Source organism: Lampetra planeri, chromosome 35 (genome assembly GCF_965212315.1).
Source record: "Lampetra planeri chromosome 35, kcLamPlan1.2.h2, whole genome shotgun sequence".
In the NCBI taxonomy this organism is placed as follows: Eukaryota; Metazoa; Chordata; class Hyperoartia; order Petromyzontiformes; family Petromyzontidae; genus Lampetra; species Lampetra planeri.
The window spans coordinates 2,941,162-2,959,491 of record NC_136141.1 but is presented as its reverse complement, the minus strand read 5'-3'; the positions used below and the strand labels follow the sequence as shown (position 1 = coordinate 2,959,491).

At 49.1% G+C, this 18,330-nt stretch overlaps 1 protein-coding gene across 2 annotated transcripts; it reads left to right on the top strand.

Moving 5' to 3' along the window:
• Window positions 1–3,086: 3,086 nt before the first annotated feature.
• Window positions 3,087–17,450, top strand: LOC144730270 (ER lumen protein-retaining receptor 2). 2 transcript variants are annotated; one of them, XM_078610946.1, is made up of 5 exons: window positions 3,087–3,620; window positions 11,148–11,248; window positions 11,836–11,994; window positions 12,916–13,168; window positions 14,299–14,663. In XM_078610946.1, the coding sequence occupies exons 1-5, from the start codon at window positions 3,530–3,532 to the stop codon at window positions 14,331–14,333; spliced, it is 639 nt and encodes a 212-aa protein (XP_078467072.1). In that variant the 5' UTR covers window positions 3,087–3,529; the 3' UTR covers window positions 14,334–14,663. The 2 variants fall into 2 exon arrangements, with proteins under 2 accessions (XP_078467072.1, XP_078467073.1); XM_078610947.1 differs by lacking the exon at window positions 14,299–14,663 and adding an exon at window positions 17,048–17,450 and having other exon boundaries at window positions 3,093–3,620; window positions 12,916–13,169.
• The last annotated feature ends 880 nt before the right edge of the window (window positions 17,451–18,330 follow it).

The window sequence follows — 18,330 nt, the reverse complement described above, 5'->3', positions numbered from 1 at the left end:
TCGCACCAGGTACTCATTTGAGGCTGAGTACACCTAGCGGAAACCCATTACCGGGTCAAGCTGAAACTATTCAATCCTCTAGTGCATGGGGCCGGCAACCAAAATAACAGGGAGAGATATTTCGATTTAAAGCTTTCGTGACTGCAGGGATTCATCTTCTTGGTTCTTTCGGTAAAGTCACGTAGAAGGGAAGTAATAAAATAATAAAAATAAAACATAATAACCTGAAGACGGCTGCTTGCGTTATAGCCGAAACGTCGTGAGAATTATTTTATTATGGTTTATTTTTATTATTGTATTACTTCCCTTCTGCGTGACTTTACCGAAAGAACCAAGAAGATAAAAGGAGAGATATTTTTTGTTCGATTTCGGGAGAAATACAATTTTAAAAACCTAAATATTTCAAGAGGCGCAATGCACTGGTTGGTGAATACGAGACACGGTGGTGGTGGTGCTTGATAAATAACCCCGACTCTAGTCCATGGGTCAGAGTAGAAATGTGTACCACCTAAGATGAGCACATATTTAGCACTGTACTACAGATTTATTTATATAACAATAGTTGTTGTTTTTCTACCCTTTCTGGCAATAACACTGTACGGCGTGAGAGATTTAATTATTTTACATTTCGCACATTTCAAATGGCTTTCGCAGAATTCACTGTTTTTTGTGCACACACAGCGAAATTGGAACCGCTCGTGCCATCTCGGGTGGTGACGACGAGTTTAAATATCTCGTGTGGGCCCCACGGGCCAAGGTGATGGGTGCGATAGCATCATCAATAATAGGGTGGCCAATCGATGTTTACCCATTACGGCCAAGCATGGTTGAAAGCATTTACGTATTAACGTTTGTCGATTCGCCCGTAAGGGGCCGTCCATAAATGACGTCACGCGATTTTGGACGATTTTTGACCCCCAAAATTTTCCACTTTTTAGAAGAAAAAAAATGTCATATTTAATTTAAAATACCAATGTGATAAAAATGAAACTCTTACTCAAGAAAAACAGAAATGAATAATAAAATAAAACCGATGCCACGCATATAAAGGATTTATAGTGAAAAACTTTGTTTTTACGGGTTAATTTTTTAACTTCTTCAAAGGTTGACATCTGGAACGTGCTACTCCGAATCTTCTTCACAAACAGCAGCTTCATTCCTGCCGGGATATAGACCTCTTTTTAGCATCAACTATACATGCAAAATAAAAAAAACTATAGGAAAGAGTTCTGGATTATGTAACGCTTCCTAAAATATCTTTGCTGTCGGAAGTGTGTAATTATTTGTATGGAAGCCGATGGGCGGACAGCAAGTTGCTTAACGCGTTTCGCAATTCAATTAGTGCCGGGTTCTTTGTCAACAGAGGGACTGTCGCGATATTCGTCGCAATTTCACGCTGAACATCTCCCGTTCGTATCACACCAGCCCACAGGGGATTATTGTGTCCGTCCGTCGTGCATCCAAAAATGGGAGGGGTTGGGTGGAGAGGAGAGGGTGGGGAGGGGCTGGGTAGGGAGGGTGGGGAGGGGCTGGGTGGGGAGGGAGGGGCTGGGTGGGGCTGGGTGGGGAGGGTGGGGCTGGGTGGGGAGTGGGAGGGGGTGGGGCTGGGTGGAGAGGGGCTGGTCACCCCGTGGTGCCCTTATAAAACTCAACGTTTAACCTACTCACGTCGGCTTGTGCCCGCCCTCACAGTGGGCCATATTTACATGAATACACCACGCCGCCGTTGACCCTGGCCATTGACCGAGCAACCCAACGTTCCTACCAGCTCCCTCCGCAGGAATGTGTTAAGCGAGCGTCAACATGAGGCCCCCCCCCCACCCGTAACGGATACAACATCCAGAGCGCGGGCAGACCGACAAAACAACGCACAAGCGTCGCCTTAAACCCCAACAGGAGTCGCGTCCATGAACTCCCCCATCCGATAAGGGGCCGTCCATAAATGACGTCACGCGATTTTGGACGATTTTTGACCCCCCCCACCTCGTCACACGGCGTCACAAAAAGTCAGACCCCCCTAAAATATGACGTCACAAAGCTCTGCCCCCCCCCAACCATATTTCCATTTTGAAAATAAAACATGCTTCAAATCGCTTTAAACTATTGTCATTGTAGTGCGTATTTAATGTGGCGCTGCACTATGATGTTATAGGAGTGTTGCTGTAACAGTTAGTGTTGTTATAACAATTCCATATTTATTTAAAGTTGGGCATTTTGATGTGACGTCACATTTCTCAAACCCCCCCTCCTCGTCACACATCGTCACAAATGTCTGACCACCCCCTCCCCCCCCCCTTAGGTGCGTGACGTCATTTATGGACGGCCCTACCCCCCCCTTTAAACCTTAACCCGACGGCGTAGCGACCAAGACCCCCCCCCCCCTCAATAAATCCACGCCGCCGCATTCCCTACATGCCCAGCAGAGTGCGCGCTGTGTGTGTGGGAGGGGAGCGGTGGCGCAGCGGTTAGCGCGCTGCGAACCCGACGAACCCGGGTTCGATTCTCGCTCACGGGGTCGACACCGGTGACGGATCATCTGATAACCGGTCCCGGACCTCACCTAGGTCGACTCAGCCGCGAATGAGTAACCCGCGTGAAAACATCGCCAGTGGGGGAGACAAAGGCGGCCGGGCGTGGTTGCTGGTCACCCAGCCCCTCCGTGCACCGTTCGGCCTTCATAGGTGCTCACTCACTTACAGCACTTGCCCCTACAGTCTGTGAAGGCTACACGGGGGATTTTTGTCTTTAGTCTCCCCTCCCCCTCGTCACCCCTCCTCACCCCTCCCCCTCGTCACCCCCCCCCCTCTCTTCTCACCCCTCCCCCTCGTCACCCCCCTAACCCCTCCCTTCGTCACCCCCCCTCTCTCCTCACCCCTCCCCACCGCCACCCCTCACCCCCTCCTCCTCACACGCATCACCCACCCCCACCCTCCTCCTCACCCCCCCTTACCCCCCTTCACCCCTCCCCCTCGTCACCCCTCACCCCCCTTACTCCCCCCCGCCCCCCTCCCCGCCTGCCCGGCTCCTCCTCCCAACCCGCCACGTAGGCGGCTGCGCCATATTTTTCTCCCTCCCCCCCCCGACCCACCACCACCACCAGCCTCCTCCTCCTCCACCTCCACCAGCGTAACGCGCAGTTCGCCCGGAGCAAGTCCGTCTGCCTGGCTGGCTGTGTGTGTGTTGACTTTGCCTGCCTGTCTGTGTGTGTCTTTGCCTGTCTGCCTGTGTGTGTCTTTGCCTGTCTGCCTGTGTGTGTCTTTGCCTGCCTGTGTGTGTATTTGCCTGCCTGTCTGTCTCTTTGCCTGCCTGTGCTGTGTGTGTGTCTTTGCCTGTCTGTGTGTGTGTAGCCTTAAGGCTGTGTGGCTGTTTTCGTGCCGTTGCGTGTGAGTGCTTCAGTTGTGGCACGTGTCCGTGCGTGTGTGTGCGCCCATCACTTTATCACCCTTCCACGTTCCTACCACTGACCCATTGGCTTATCAGCTGATCTGTCACTTTTGATAGCAGCAGCAGCAGCGTCGGCGGCGGCATCATGAACGTGTTTAGACTTACGGGTGACCTCTCCCACCTCCTCGCCATCATCATATTGCTCATCAAGATATGGAAGACGAGGTCGTGCGCTGGTGAGTTCGCATCGCGCCTTCTCCCGTTACTTGCGCGGTGGTTTGCGGGAGAGACAAAGGCGGTCGGGCGTGGTGCTTTTCTGGCCACCCACCCACGTATCGTGGAGCCGTGCCGGCCTTCAATCGGTGCTGAAAAAGTCTGTTAAGGCTACACGGGGGGCCGGGAAAATCGATTAATTCAACTCGACAATCCACGCTCAATCATCGCTCCGGGGGTCGATAAAATAGGTACCGCTTTGAAGACAACAGTGTTGGTTTAGCTCACCCGGCCGGTGGACAGATAAACCCCATCCCCAGCCATGGCAATGTGGAATTTCCACCCCGATCGAGATGAGCTGATGGTGTGAATTGAAGCCCGCGTGCTTTTCACGATGCAACATTCCAGGACAGTCCCCGTGGGCGAACTGGTCAAGTTTGTGGGTGACCGGGGGGGTGACGATCTTGTCTCTCACCCCACACACCTCTTCATCCAAAGCGTGTGGACAGACGGCAGACCTTACCCCACCCCCCTTGACAGGACATAGCCGACACGGTATAACTGCATCCCTATACTGCAAGTGGAACGATGCCACGTTTGGAGTTACACTGCAAACCCGAATAACCTCATCATCATATGCCTCTGATATTTAAAAGTGGTACAGAAATTGTTGCGTTGGCATTTGGTGTAAAAAAAAAGTGTAAACCAGTGCAGTTGCTGTGTTACTGCTGCTGGAGGCGGGATGTGTCCACGTGTAAGGTTTTGCATATCGCGGGGGAGCGGTGGCGCAGTGGTTAGCGCAGGGGGGGTGCTCATCTGCCTACCCTGGGTCCATCTGCCGTGGTTCGTGACGTTTTAATTGAGATAAGAGCGAACGAACTCGGCCCCGGCCGCAGTAACGTGGACATTACCGCCACAGGCCTCTGAGAGGGACCGTTAGTTTGCTGGAACTGAGTCGAGGATGCTGACATTTGACTCAGCCACCACCCACGTCTCCCCCCCTCCCGCCTTACGCTGAACCAGCGTGGTGAAGTATGGCCTTCATACAGCAAGCGGATTGACAAAGGGCCGCGTACATCACATTGCAGTTTAAATCACGAAGGTCTAGTTTTTTGGGGGGGCGTCCAAGCCGTCTTTGTATCTCCGGGCATGTCAGTAGGAATAGACCCCTAGTTGATTGTCGCTTGGATACTGCTTAAATGGGTTTAGTTGAACGTGATTTTACTCTCCGTGTGTGTGTGTAACGTGTGGATGTGAGTGTGTGGATGTGTCTTTTGTTTTCGAAGTGCGATCTTGGGCCCAACACCGGTGACGATTATCTGAACCTGCCCTGGGCCTCCCCGAGGTCGACTCAGCCTCAAATGAGTACCTGGTGCGGTGTGTAGTAAACATCGCCACTGGGGGAGACAAAGGCGGCCGGGCGTGGTGCTGGCCACCCACCTTGTAATGTAGCGTGCCGACCTTCATAGGTGCTACTCTCCTTGGTTGGATTCAAGTTTCAAATTTATTTTGTTTAACCAAAATGAGAACTCAAGAAACCAGGATATAACTGGACATATATATATTTTAAAAAACTACATTTGCAAGATTGACTGACTTACTAACCTGGGCGGTCATAAAAAGAACAAAAGTGAAACAAGTACCAGCAGAACGAAGCAAATACGAACACGCACAAAAAATAATTGTGCCGGTCACACGAGAAATGGACGGATAGGCCAAATATCACTGTGTGCAGGTCGACTGCTCTTTATGCGACAGGGCTGAAAGTAAGGGGATTGAGATTTTTTTTTTAAGTCACCCCGTGATCAAAACTCTGACCTTGTCCCTGTGAGCCATGCATGAGTACAACACAAAGACAAAGGTCTCCCGTATAGTCCTTCAACAGACTGTTGTGGTCGGGGCTGTTAGCGAGCACCTATTAAAGCCGGCTAGGTCGGTGGCTGTCCAACAACACCACGCCCGGCCACCTTTGCTGACATTTAAACATCGTTCCGAGTACTCAAGGCTGAATCTACCCAAGAGAGGCCTAGGTCCGGTTCAAATATTGACCACTGTAAGTGGTCGTGAACGGGAATCGAACCCCCGTGGCGGCTGGGTTGGTAGCGCAGTGCGCCGCCGACAACTGAACGCCCGTGGTTTACCATGGATTTCTGTTCTCGCAGCACCACACAACCCAGAGATATTTGCTTTCAAGGGCTACACCCTGCTGATGAGCATCACCCACTCCTATGGTTGTATATTTGGAGTTTGCACGTTCTCGTGTTCTCCCTGTGGTCGCGTGGATTTTTCTCCGGGTCCTCCGCTTTTTTTCATTTCCACATTTCGAATCGACGCGTCTTTCGAGTGTGTATGTGGCGGCTGCGGCGATAAATTAGCACGCGATAAGTCACTTTGTTGAGCTGTCAATTATGGCCTGGTCGCTTCTGAAAAAATAGAGCCGTATAGCTCGGTAAGCCTTACCTGGTAAAATAAAAGAAAGTAGTTTGTTTTACATTCTATGAGTGGTGGGTTTTTTCCGGTTTCTGCCTCCCATGAATCCAGACCCTCATCAGGGGCATTCGTGACCACACGTCCCAGTGTAGCCGGGGTCCCTTCAAATTTACAGTCGGTCCCACTATCAGGCCAGATGTAGCTCAGCGGTGGAAGTGAGTGTGCGTCTCGCAGTTTGAAGTATGCGAGTTCAAACCCTGGATAGGGCCGTGGCCTGGTTCGTAGCAGAGTGAGATTACCCCGTGCACCATTGCTCTCCCGGGATGATGATAGATTTAATCACGTACTTTTATTTTTGCCCGTTTCATCCGCAAGGCAGAATTAGATTACAACCAACGTGTACGTCAAAAAATATACTATATATCCCTATTCATGCCAGCCAGTTGGTTTGGTTTGCACAGTATATTTCTCATGCACTGTAGCATCATCACTACATGTCTGTCATTGTATTATTATGATGATGGCTCTTTTAATAAAGGTGTGGGGCGGTGATTGGCAGCTCAATTAGCCACGTGGAGGGGAACGTCGGCTGAATCACACTCCACGTCAGCACATCAGCTGCGGAAAATCTATTCCCCGGGGCGGCGGTAAACATCTATGGTCTGATTGGTGTTTATGATGATGATGATGCGTCGATTAAAAATGCTCACCTATCTTACGATGCGCTTAATCGATTTCGATTGCTCTTAGCCCAGGGGTCGGCAACCAAAATAACAAGAAGAGCCATTTCTTTTACAATTCGGTACAAAATTCAGTATTTCAAGAGCCGCAATGCATCTGAGTACATACTGTACATACGTACATATCGTCAAGAAGCAGTCCGTAAAGAGCCGCATGCGGCTCCGGAGCCGTAGGTTGCCGACCCCTGTCTTAGCCTCTAGAGGCGCTGCTGTGCGACCGCGGGTTTTTATTTTGAGAGAGGGAAATAATAAAATAAAAAAAATAAAACATAATAAATTAATATAATAATTATGGTTTATTTATTTTATTTTATTATTTCCCTTCTAACGTGACTTTACCGAAAGAACCAAGAAGATGAATCCCTGCAGTCACGAAAGCGAAAAAAATCGATTCGTGACAAATCGTCGAATCGCTCGGATACTTGGATCGTTCCTTCCCCAATGCTTGCAGGCAAACGTATGCGATTGTTGTGTGAATGTAAACTAAACTAAAAACATGTGTTATTTTATTTGAGCAGGTAAGGCCCACTGAATTATATGGCTTGTTCAGAAGCGACTTGGCTATAACAAGTGATAACTCAACGAAGTGGCTTATCATGAGGACATTATATATATCAGCAGACAAGTACTCTAAACGCGTGTTGATTCTAAATGTGGAAGAAAAAACCGGAGGACCACTTGACCACGGGGAGAGAGAACGAGAAGCATACAAACTCCAAATATACTTACAGGCATCTGGGTCTGGATCGGGCTCACGAACTCGTGGACACCAGGCGAGGTAGTTAACATCTCGCTACCGTGTGGCACCCTAAGTTTATATACTGTGTATATGTGTTGGCACAGTAGGGAGCCAAGGTTGGGGTTGGTGCCAGTCATCTTAGTCAACCCATGGCACCTGGGTCTGTCCCCTGACCTGCCAACTGTGCCTTTGACACTTCACGTGATAACCTTAAAGCCTGGCACAAACGCTCTGGTTATGTCACCACCACTTAGTGGTTGCTTTTGTCTATGGACTATGTGCTTGGCGTGTGCGAGTTTGTATGTATGTAAGAGTACGTGTGTAGGTGCATGTATTGACTTTAGGTGTTTGCAGGTGTATTTATGTAAGTGAATCGGACTCTTTATTGAGACTGGACGAATCCGATGAGCCATGAAAGTCACAACAACACTACCAACACCGATAGGAGTGCAAAGCGTAGGAAAGGTAAGCGGGTCACTAAAAAAATTTGAAACATAAAAATAAAGTATGCAAGTACAAATTGCAAAAGTATATCAGTTCCCGCCGTATTCAGGATAGCCTGCTATGACCGATCCTGGGACAAAACAGACTGGATTGTGTAAAGAGCTCACAGATCCTTGAAAGGTTTGCACAAAGTCCCATCGGTAAGCTCGTCCGGTAGGCGAGGCTGCATTGCCTGGTCAAGTAGCCCGCATTCCGAGCCACCGCATGCCCAATCAGCTTCTGTTTGGCAGGATAGAGAGGGCTAAACGGGCGCGGCACGGGCTGGAGAAGAGATGGAGCTGATGTGGCACGGGAGGATATGGATCTGAGTGGACTTGCAGATGACCGGTACCAGCGGTGTCAAGATCGGCCTCTGTGTAGGAGGATGCTCGTGAAGGACGCTCCTGGGAGGATGGAGGTAGTAGCCCTCCAGCAACAACGGAGGACGGAGGAGCGAAGCTCACAACAACGAGTGGAACGCCAGGCAGATAAAACGCAGCAAACGTGGCATAGTGGGGAGCACAGGTGGTGCATCTTACCAGTCCTCTCAGTCAACCCAAAGCACCTGGGTCTGTCACGTGATCGAGCCTTGCTACACTTCACGTAATAGTCTCATTGTGCACCTAGCCTGGCACAGATGCCGAGGTGCGTCACCTCCACTTAGCGATTATGATTTCCGAAAGTATATGTACTCAAGATGTACGTGCATATGAAAGTAAGTGTGGGTAAGTTCGTGAATGTGTAATCACATGTACGTACGTACTCTGTACAGTATTTGATTGTAGGTATATATATTAGTGAATTGATTACTATAATGTAGGTGCATGTAGAAATGTGTATGCATGTCTTATAGGTCGACTCAGCCTCAAATGAGTACCTGGTGCAGTGCGTAAACATCACCACTGGGGAGACAAAGGCGGCCGAGCACGGTGCTGGCACTTGCCTCAAAAGACTTTTACGCCAAAAGAGGGGATGTTTGTCTTTGGCATATCTTATATACACACACACAGAGTGCATACCTTTACACACACATCACATACAAATTTACAACAACAAGACAAAGATTCCCCGTATAGCCTTAACAGACTGTTGGGGCAAGTGCTGTTCGCGAGCACCGATGAAGGCCGGAACAGCACACGAGGGGGTGGCTGGCCAGCACCACGCCCGACCGCCTTTGTCTCCCCAGTGGCGATGTTTACACACCGCACCAGGTACTCATTTGAGGCTGAGTCGACCTAGGGGAGGAGGCCCGGGACCGGTTCAGATAACCGTCACTGGCGTTGACCGTGAGTGGGAATCGAACCCGGGTTTTCTGGGTTCGTAGCGCAGCGCGCTAACCGCTCCACCACCGCTCCCCACACACACGTCACATTGACACGTGGCCTTGCTAAGTTTGCTCCATAGGTGGCGTCACCGCTTTCCGACTCTCACGGTCTGACGTGGCAACTCTTCTCAAAAGCTTCCACCCTCAACACAAAGACAAAGGATCCCCCCCTCCCACTCCCCGTCCTCCTCTTTTTTTGGGGCAAGTGCTGTTAGCGAGTACCCACACACACACATCGTTAGCCTTAGGAAAAGGTAGTGTGTTGTTAGCAATCAAACGTATCTGTTTTTAAACACGTCAAACAGACTTTGTTGGGGCAAGTGCTGTTAGCGAGTACCCAAATGCACACACACACATCGTTAATTTTAGGAAAAGGTAGCAAGTGTTGTTAGCAATCAAACGTATCTGTTTTTTTTTTAAACAAACGTCAAACAGGAGATCACATTCACGAAATAATGTCTAAATTTGCTGAAGAGTGGCTGATTGAGTGCTTTAGTATTTTGTTGCATAGAGACTCCATCAGAGACCGGTCTGCCAGTCTATTGTCTAGAGACCCCCATCAGAGAGCGCTCTGTCTCTCAACAATGTTGGTGAGATTTTCTCTCCTTGTACAGACGGACGCACACCGCTACGCTTAACACGTCACACGCAGTAGCTTGGGCAGGAGAACGTCGCTGGGATGGATGGCGGACGATGGTTAAGAATGATAGCAGAGTGGCAGCCAACGAATGGTACGCTTCCAATGGAGCGATGCAATGAAAATCGCGTGTCGGTGCGAGTCGGTTTCTTGCTTCGTGAGATCGTGAGATTTGGTTCCGGTTTAGGGAGGCCTCCATCCAGCAGCGCATGGACCATGGCTGATGCTGCTGCTGCTGCTGTGGCGGAGACAACCACCGTTCAGCCGACGTTGGCATGTGGCTGCAACCGTCGGCCCAACGTTGTCCCAACGTTCCGTGTTTCGCTGGGCGGTGCCTGCCAGCTGTTGTGCTCAGAGTGGTGGGGGCAGAAGGGGAGCGGGTCGAGGGGGGGGAGGGGGGCTCCAACCCGGATTCGAATCGGCAGCGGTCGCCCCCTTCCTGGACGACCCCGCGTGGCTCCGTCACGCGTTCCGATCTCCACGCCGGCATCCACTCACCCCCCACCCCCACTAGCCCCCCCCCCGCAACTCTACCGACCCCCCCCCTGCCACCTCGCAAGTTCTCAATTGGCTCCAGGCGCACTTGACCCAGCCCAGTGGCACGGAGCCTATCGAGAGTGCAAAGTGTTCGCCAAGAGCAGAGCTCAGCACGCGGATGTGCGCGTCGCGATTGTGGCTGCTGAGCCCCCCACCCCCCCACCCCCCCCGATGGACACGTCACCCCTACCCGGCCGCTGCTGTGCAGTGGGGGTGTCACGTGTGGTTCGCGGTGTGGTGCGGTGGTGTCTGGCGGTCACGTGCGGTGGAGTGTGGCGGTGCGTGCATGTTGAAACTTCTTTCGCACCGTACGTTGCCAACCGTGCTAATCGGAGGTGCGCTCGCGTGCGGTGGAGTGTGGTGGTGTACGGTGTGCAGCGTGGTGTATGTGGTATATGTGTATAAATGACGTGGTGTGTATGCAAAGTGGCAGCAACATTTTTTGTCGTTGCAAATGCAGCTATTTATTGAAATTATTTTTACGTTTGTTCACGCAGGAAAGCGGCACAAAGTCTCACGGCACTTTTCAAAGAGGATCCTGCCAAGTATTTTGCAGTGGCGGGTGGTCGATGATTGCAACGTAGATTCGAGTCGAGCAATTTGATTCTTTTGAATGATTTCTCCCCTTCTCCTCTGGCCCATTCGCAAAATCCCAAACAGGAATTTCTGGGAAGAGCCAGATCCTCTTCGCTCTGGTGTTCACCACTCGATACCTTGACCTCTTCACCACCTTCATCTCCATCTACAACACCAGCATGAAGGTCAGTGATGCCCCCAGATTGCCTAACGGACCCTACCTACGTGCGCGTGGTATTCGTGTTATTATTGCAAACAACCTTTTTTTTCTAATTCGTGGCGCACCACCACGGAAAGGGGGGTAGAGCCAAGGATGAGACGGATAGGGAAAAATTAACGTGGAACGGGAGAGGGAAGAGAGAAGAAAAAGAATCAGAAAATGGAGAAAAAGGATTGGGAAAAGAATGGAGAACCGGGAGCAGAGGGTCGGGAGAGATGTGGATGCACGCATGTGTGTTGAACTTCTTTCGCACCGTACGTAGCCAACCGTGCTAATCGGAGATGGAGGAGGAGGCTTCATGGAGCAGCGTTCGTTTTCACAGTGGGCATCATGGAGAGGAAGGAGAGATTCAAGAGTGTGGGGTGGCCACGCAGAAGAAGCCACGTGATTCACAGGAGGCTGGAGCTTAATTAAACAGAGAGATTTAGATTTATCTCCGCTCGCTCGCTCACTCACTCACCTCCGATTAGCGCGGTTGGCTACGTACGGTGCAAAAGAAGTTCAACACACGTACACTCGACGGCTCGCTCACTCGCGCACTCGCTCTCGTAGGTTGTGTACATGGCTTGCGCTTACGCCACGCTCTGGATGATCTACCACAAGTTCAAGGCGACCTACGACGGCAACAACGACACGTTCCGCGTCGAGTTCCTGGTCGTGCCCATCGGAGGCCTCTCGGTGCTCGTCAACCACGACTTCTCTCTGCTCGAGGTGAGCGAGGGGGCGGCCCTGGGCATCGCACGGGGGGGGGGGTTGCCACCTTCTCCGAGTTTGAGTCGCTCAGGGTGGCAGCAATGGATTTGTGCCGAGGTCTGGCACCGGTGTTGAGTTGAACCTTCTTTGCGGTATACTGCAGCGGTTTTGATAGGCGTTAGGGCTGACGGAGAAATATGTCCGGGGTTTTGGTCTCGGGGTGGGGGGGGGGGGAAGGTGGCAATCATAGTTTGCAAATGTATGTATGTTGAACTTATTCATATTCTTAGGTTTTTTTCGGTAAAGTCACGTAGGAAAAAAATTTAAATTAATAAAAAGTAAAATAGAAATAATTATTATTATTAATTTAAATGTTTTACCTACGTGACTTTACCGAAAAAACCTAAGAATATGAATCCTTGCAGTCACGAAAGCTTCAAATCTAGAATTATGTTGAACTTATTTCACACCGCACGTAGCTGACCGTGCTTTTCAGAGGTGCTGGGTAAGGACAACAATCGAAACACAAAGCAGTTGTAAAGATTATGTACCCTTTTTAAAGTGAAATATTTATGTTATACCATGACAAATCATGAGACGAAGGGTCTATTCAGAACTCTCGTAGAACCTTGCAACGCTTCGTGTTAGAGAACGATCCATGGAAGTGTATTTCATAGAGCTACCTCTGAGATGCCTTTACACAGTAAAAGGGGCAGCGCTTTCCCACCCACTCTAAATGTACGAACAATGTTTTGTCGCACGACCGTCATTTGAATTCTCAGAGCGGACTCAAAGTGTCGAAACCATATTGAACGTCGCGTTGTTCACGTCATTTGTTGCCGACCATCAACTCGCCTGACTTGCGGACCCGGTTTAATTGATGACGTCGAGGACAATCACGACGCTACAGTCCGTTGACTGCGCGTGGATGCCCGGCAGATCCTGTGGACGTTCTCCATCTACCTTGAGTCGGTGGCGATCCTGCCGCAGCTCTTCCTCGTGAGCAAGACCGGCGAGGCGGAGACCATCACCAGCCACTACCTCTTCGCCCTCGGCCTCTACCGAGCCCTCTACCTCCTCAACTGGATCTGGCGCTACTACTTCGAGGGCTTCTTCGACCTCATCGCCATCGTCGCGGGCGTGGTGCAGACCATCCTCTACTGCGACTTCTTCTATCTCTACGTCACCAAAGGTGGGGGGAGGCGGGGGCGCCGGGGGTAGATACAGGAGAAGTGTGCGGTGGCGCGGTGGTTAGCACGCCGAGTTATGAACTTTACGACCCACTAGGGAGGCAAAGGTGGCCGGGCGTGGTGCTGGCCACCCACCCCCCTCATGCACCATGTCGGCCTTCGTAGGTGCTACTCATGAGCGGCACTTGCCCCCAAAAGTCTGTTAAGGCTATCCAGGTGATCTTTGTCTTTGAACTGCGTCTGTATAATAAGCAACCGATCAGTATGTGTGGATGTATATATATCTGTTAAACTCCCCTGTACGCCCAGGAAAAGGCCTTTTAAAATATCGAGGCTTATCTTAAGGAGGGCCCTGCCTCATGGGGATACTTGGCCAATTCTTTGAGTGAGTGTTTGGCTTTACGTAGGAGGAGGAGACCGGAGAATAGCCACCAAGCCATACGAGAGGGTATACCTTGAGAAGCGCCCACGCTATGATCGCGGGTACCAGGGTTAATTCCCGGACCTGGGACAACATCACCGCACCACCTCTACATAATAATAGGCTCAGTCAACCATTCTACACAACAAAGACTAATTTCCTGGCAGTGATTTCAGCCACATCATCTCTACATAACAAAAAGGCTCAGTCCCTTTTACACGCACCTTTACATCATCTGCACCTAGTTTACACAACAAAGGCTCATTCCTAACAGCGTGCTTCAGAGCCTACCTTGGCTCCTCCCACCCTCAACCAGTATATATACAAATACTGTTTCTTGGAATTTCTCTCACTTGATACAGCTATCGTGCTGTGACCTGAAGACGGAAGCTTGTGTTGCCTCCGAAACGTCGTGACTTTTATTTTATTTTTATTTTACTTTTATTAATTACATTTTTTTTACCTACGTGACTTTACCGAAAAAACCTAAGAATATGAATCCTTGCAGTCACGAAAGCTTCAAATCTAGAAACAACATCATTTGACGGTTGTGATCTGAACCTCGGTCCTGCCTGTCCCCTCGGCCTTACATGAGTGACTGCGTGCGATGGAGAGATGGGTGGAACTGACGTCGCGCTCGCCACGACGAGCAACGACAAGAGCAGTGCGTGAGCACGTGCTGAGTTGTTTCCCTCTGTCCTTGGGTTGCAGTGCTGAAGGGCAAGAAGCTGAGCCTCCCGGCGTAGAAGCCTCTCGCCACTCCGCCCAGCGTCACTTCTCCGACGCTGTCCGCACGAAGTCGTTGGCGCAAGGGTCAATACGAAGACTAGCACGCACTCGCACGCACTCGCACGCAATCGCTCGCACACACAACTTGGCTCTCTTTCTCTTTTCTCTCTCTTTCTATCTCTCTCTAAAACGGGTGAAATATGCAAACGTGGTAACAATTCCAGAACAAGATGGCGTTCGAGTTGAATCCGTTGGCGGTTGTAATCGCAGTGCGCGCTCGAACGCTCCTCTCGTTGGTTCAGCCGGCTCTCGCCTAGTTAAATAAAGGACGCATTCATTGACTCGGATCAAATGTATCCGGGGTGATTCCTTTATAGATACCGCACTGACCCCGGCTAACGCACCACCCATCGGATGCGGTAAACAAATCGGACCGGCCATGTTGGAAAAAGTGTTCCAGCGGAGTGTTAGATGATTTCACAATTGCGTGTTGCGATTGGTGGCAGACATGTCGATGCTTGGATGTGAATTATTATTTTTCTATAAATTTTTTCCCTATATTAGTGGGCCATCTATAAATGGATCGTCCCCGTATATACAGTTGGCGGCAAAAGTCAGGAACCCGTAGCGGTGTGTTGATTGAAAACACGGGCTGAGCGTGTTGTTGAGATCCACGTGGACTTGTTGAGGAATGTTCAAGTGCCCTGTGTGGAAACGTAAGATGCGTGCGCAAGCAATCGGTGCACAGTTCAAGCATCTAGAAATAACAAACAGCAGGAAGGCACGACTTTTATCACGTGACCACTACATTGCATGTACCGTGCTCCTCAACCTTTGCCAGACCATCAACTCAAAATCGAGCTGAGAATGCGGCCTTATTATTGATTGCAATTCAAGCATCTGCTATCAATGACAATTCAGACTCGGGCTCAGACTTTATTTCCGCTGGCGAGGCCCCATTGAGCGACACCGCTCCGTTGTTTCAACGACGACCGCAGCCCAAGAACGCCGGCAGTGGTGGCAGTTACAAAACATTGCAATCGTGGGGGATATGCAAACTGAACAAGGACAAAAAGACAAAACTGTGTCCACAACGACATATATAAGCACAGACGTATGGTTCCTGGCATTTGTCTTACCTTGTATACTGTATATGCATATATTTGCTTCCAAGTGTGTGTCCCCGTACTGAAATGAGTATTCGATGGTGCTTGTTTGCAATGGCACGTTTTAAGCCAGTGGTGAAAACTCTACATTGCTATGTCAGGGACTAGTATCTCCACAGGACAACCACTATTTTGTATACTGTATATAATCACGATGATATCGGTCCTTTATTTATCCAGGAGAGAAAGAAAAACACCTCGCCGAGTTTCGCAAGGGTCTTGCTTCGGGATATTAGGCCAATTCGTTTTTGAGTATTTTTTATATATCCTGTGCTATGTAATGAACGGTCAATACACGTAGCAGAATACAGGAGAAACGCTGTCTTATAAGTAGACAAAGCTCTTGTAAACTCATCCCAGTGCTTAACCACACTTATTTTACCATGCATTGGAGGTTTCCACAGCCACGATTAGAATTCGTATATGTCAACTTTATACGGGCCGTGTGATGGCATGCGTGACTTCACTGAAGCAACGAACGGTGGTGAAAGTTGCATATACGTGGGCGTACCCACGTGAAGTTTACAAAGGTTTCACGTTTACCACTACGTTTGCTGTTTCAAAGAGCGTTTGCCGTGGAGCGTTATGGGTAGAAGCGTGAATAGGCAGAACTCCGTTTCTGTGTTGTCACATAAAATTTAAACATTGTCTATAAAACTATGGCTTTTGTCATTGAACATGAGCCTCAAAGTTTAGATGGCGAGTTCTTGCCAATAACGCCTGGAAATCAAGCGGCATTTTTTTTAACGAGCCTGACTCTGCTGATGAGACCCAGAAAATGGAAACCGGTGCCGAGTTCGATTGCGTAACCAAAACCTTGCTTGGTAAAATTGGTCTGGGAAAGTCAATGGTCTGATGGACTAACACATTTGTAGTTATACGTAGAGACACAGGACAGAGTTCTGCGTTGATGTTCTATCTGATATAGGTCATAAAGTGTCATGCCGTAAATGTTACATGATGTATATTTCACCCCTTTTTAGTTTTATCATTTCAACCTTTGCATTTTTAAAGGCCCAGTGTATAGTTTTTCAGATTTTATTATCATTATTGAGATTTGGTGGGGGGGAATGGTGAGTGCTGAGGTTGGTATCAGTCCAGATGTTCTCTCTATATTTAGAGCAAACACATCACCGGAGAAATGCGACACATTGTCTGAAATCACGGTAGTCAACCCAAGGGTACGAGTGCGTGGACACTGTGAGCTTGGCGACGATCAGGAGAGCTTAGACGCGATGGCGCGTAGCCATTTCTTTGCAAAGAGCTGAGCTGATCGTGCGATGAAATTTAATTGATTATTTTCGATTTAAAGCTTTCGTGACCCCATGGATTCATATTCCTGGTTCTTTCGGTAAAGTCACGTAGAAGGGAAATAATAAAAATAAAGTTTTCATATTTTTTTTATTTTCCTTCTACGTGACTTTACCGAAAAAACCAAGAATATTAATTGATTCTACGAAACTTAACAAGTCGGTACCGCCCACCATTATTTAATTTCACAATTGTGGACATTTTGACGATGGCAAACGTATCGTAGTCATCGTCGGTCTACGCGAATACTCGCTCCGTGCGTGGTCCGACAACCGAGCCTTCGAAAACTCCAGACTCACCACCCACTCGTGTATCCCACACTTGGGGTTTGACACTCGGAATCGAATCGTTGTCAACCTAGTTGCTCACTGGCTCTGCCGAGCACATGCCGACCTCCTGAGTTGTCCATCCACCCATTGTCACCAATTGTCACCTCCCCGTTTTGCCAGCGCACGTGGCCACAACTGGTCCCCCATGGGACGGCTAAACCCATCGCATGTGCAATCGCTCAACCAATCGTCGTCGTAGGTGGCGCTGACGGTGACTCGCTTCCGATGTGTCGGATTTTTAGGTGCGATGGCTTTATATTAGAACGCGCGTACTCACTGAAGCATGTGCATCCACTCGCCCTTCCCCCCAACACGCTCTGTCCGCTACCCCGTTTTCCAGCGTGATTCTTCCGTGAGTTTAACTTGTCTATTTTTATTACTCATTCGAAATTTACACTCGCCCCCCTTCGCTTTGGACGCCAAGGCAGCAACTTGTAACACAGTATTAGAAGTTAGAACGTTTCCTAATTTTTCTCTCTTTTAAGGATATTACTCGTTGCATTTCATCGCACAGTGTATTTTGTATCATTATAAAACTGCCGTTAGCATACAAATGGGTCTTAAGGACAAGCATTTTTTCTGCTTTGTATTAAAGTGTTCGATCACGGCACCCGTGTCATTTACAATCGTTGCGTTGTTTTTTTTATGTTTTTAATCATTCGCTCGCTGATACCTGGGTCTGTCCGCAATTGTGCGCTTGTGTGTGTGTGCTGAAAGTAAGCAAAAGCCATGCCCAGACGAGCCACTCGTGTGGGTGATTTTGACTGGTGGGTACAGCAATGTGAAAACTTCGGGTGGTGCTCAGATTCGAACTGTTATGGAGTCTGCACAGTGTGGAAATGCGACTGACTGAATAGACTTGAGTTTTAAACTCCACTAATTAATTGATAAATATCAGTTCTTAAGCTCATGATACACGTGTCAAATTATGACTGTGAGAACCAGTCGACTTTTGTTGATTTAAATTCGCGCCTGGCTGGTATGGGAGTCATACTCTGACTAGACATGAGTTTTAAATTCCACTAATTAATTGATAAATATCAGTTCTTAAGCTCATGATACACGTGTCAAATTATGAATGTAAGAACCAGTGGATTTTTTAAAATTTGAATTCTTATTTGTTGCAATTGGTTTACGTGATTCATGCAGCCACGAGAGGCTGCCACATTGGCACCGTTTAAAGAATAATTAATTGATGGTTCAATTTG

Coding starts and splice junctions, on each gene's coding strand:
- LOC144730270 (XM_078610947.1), top strand. CDS start 3,530: ATGAACGTGTTTAGACTTACGGGTGACCTCTCCCACCTCCTCGCCATC. Junction 11,249..11,835: donor TCTACAACACCAGCATGAAG/GTCAGTGATGCC, acceptor TCGCTCTCGTAG/GTTGTGTACATGGCTTGCGC. Junction 13,170..17,047: donor TATCTCTACGTCACCAAAGG/TGGGGGGAGGCG, acceptor CGAATACTCGCT/CCGTGCGTGGTCCGACAACC.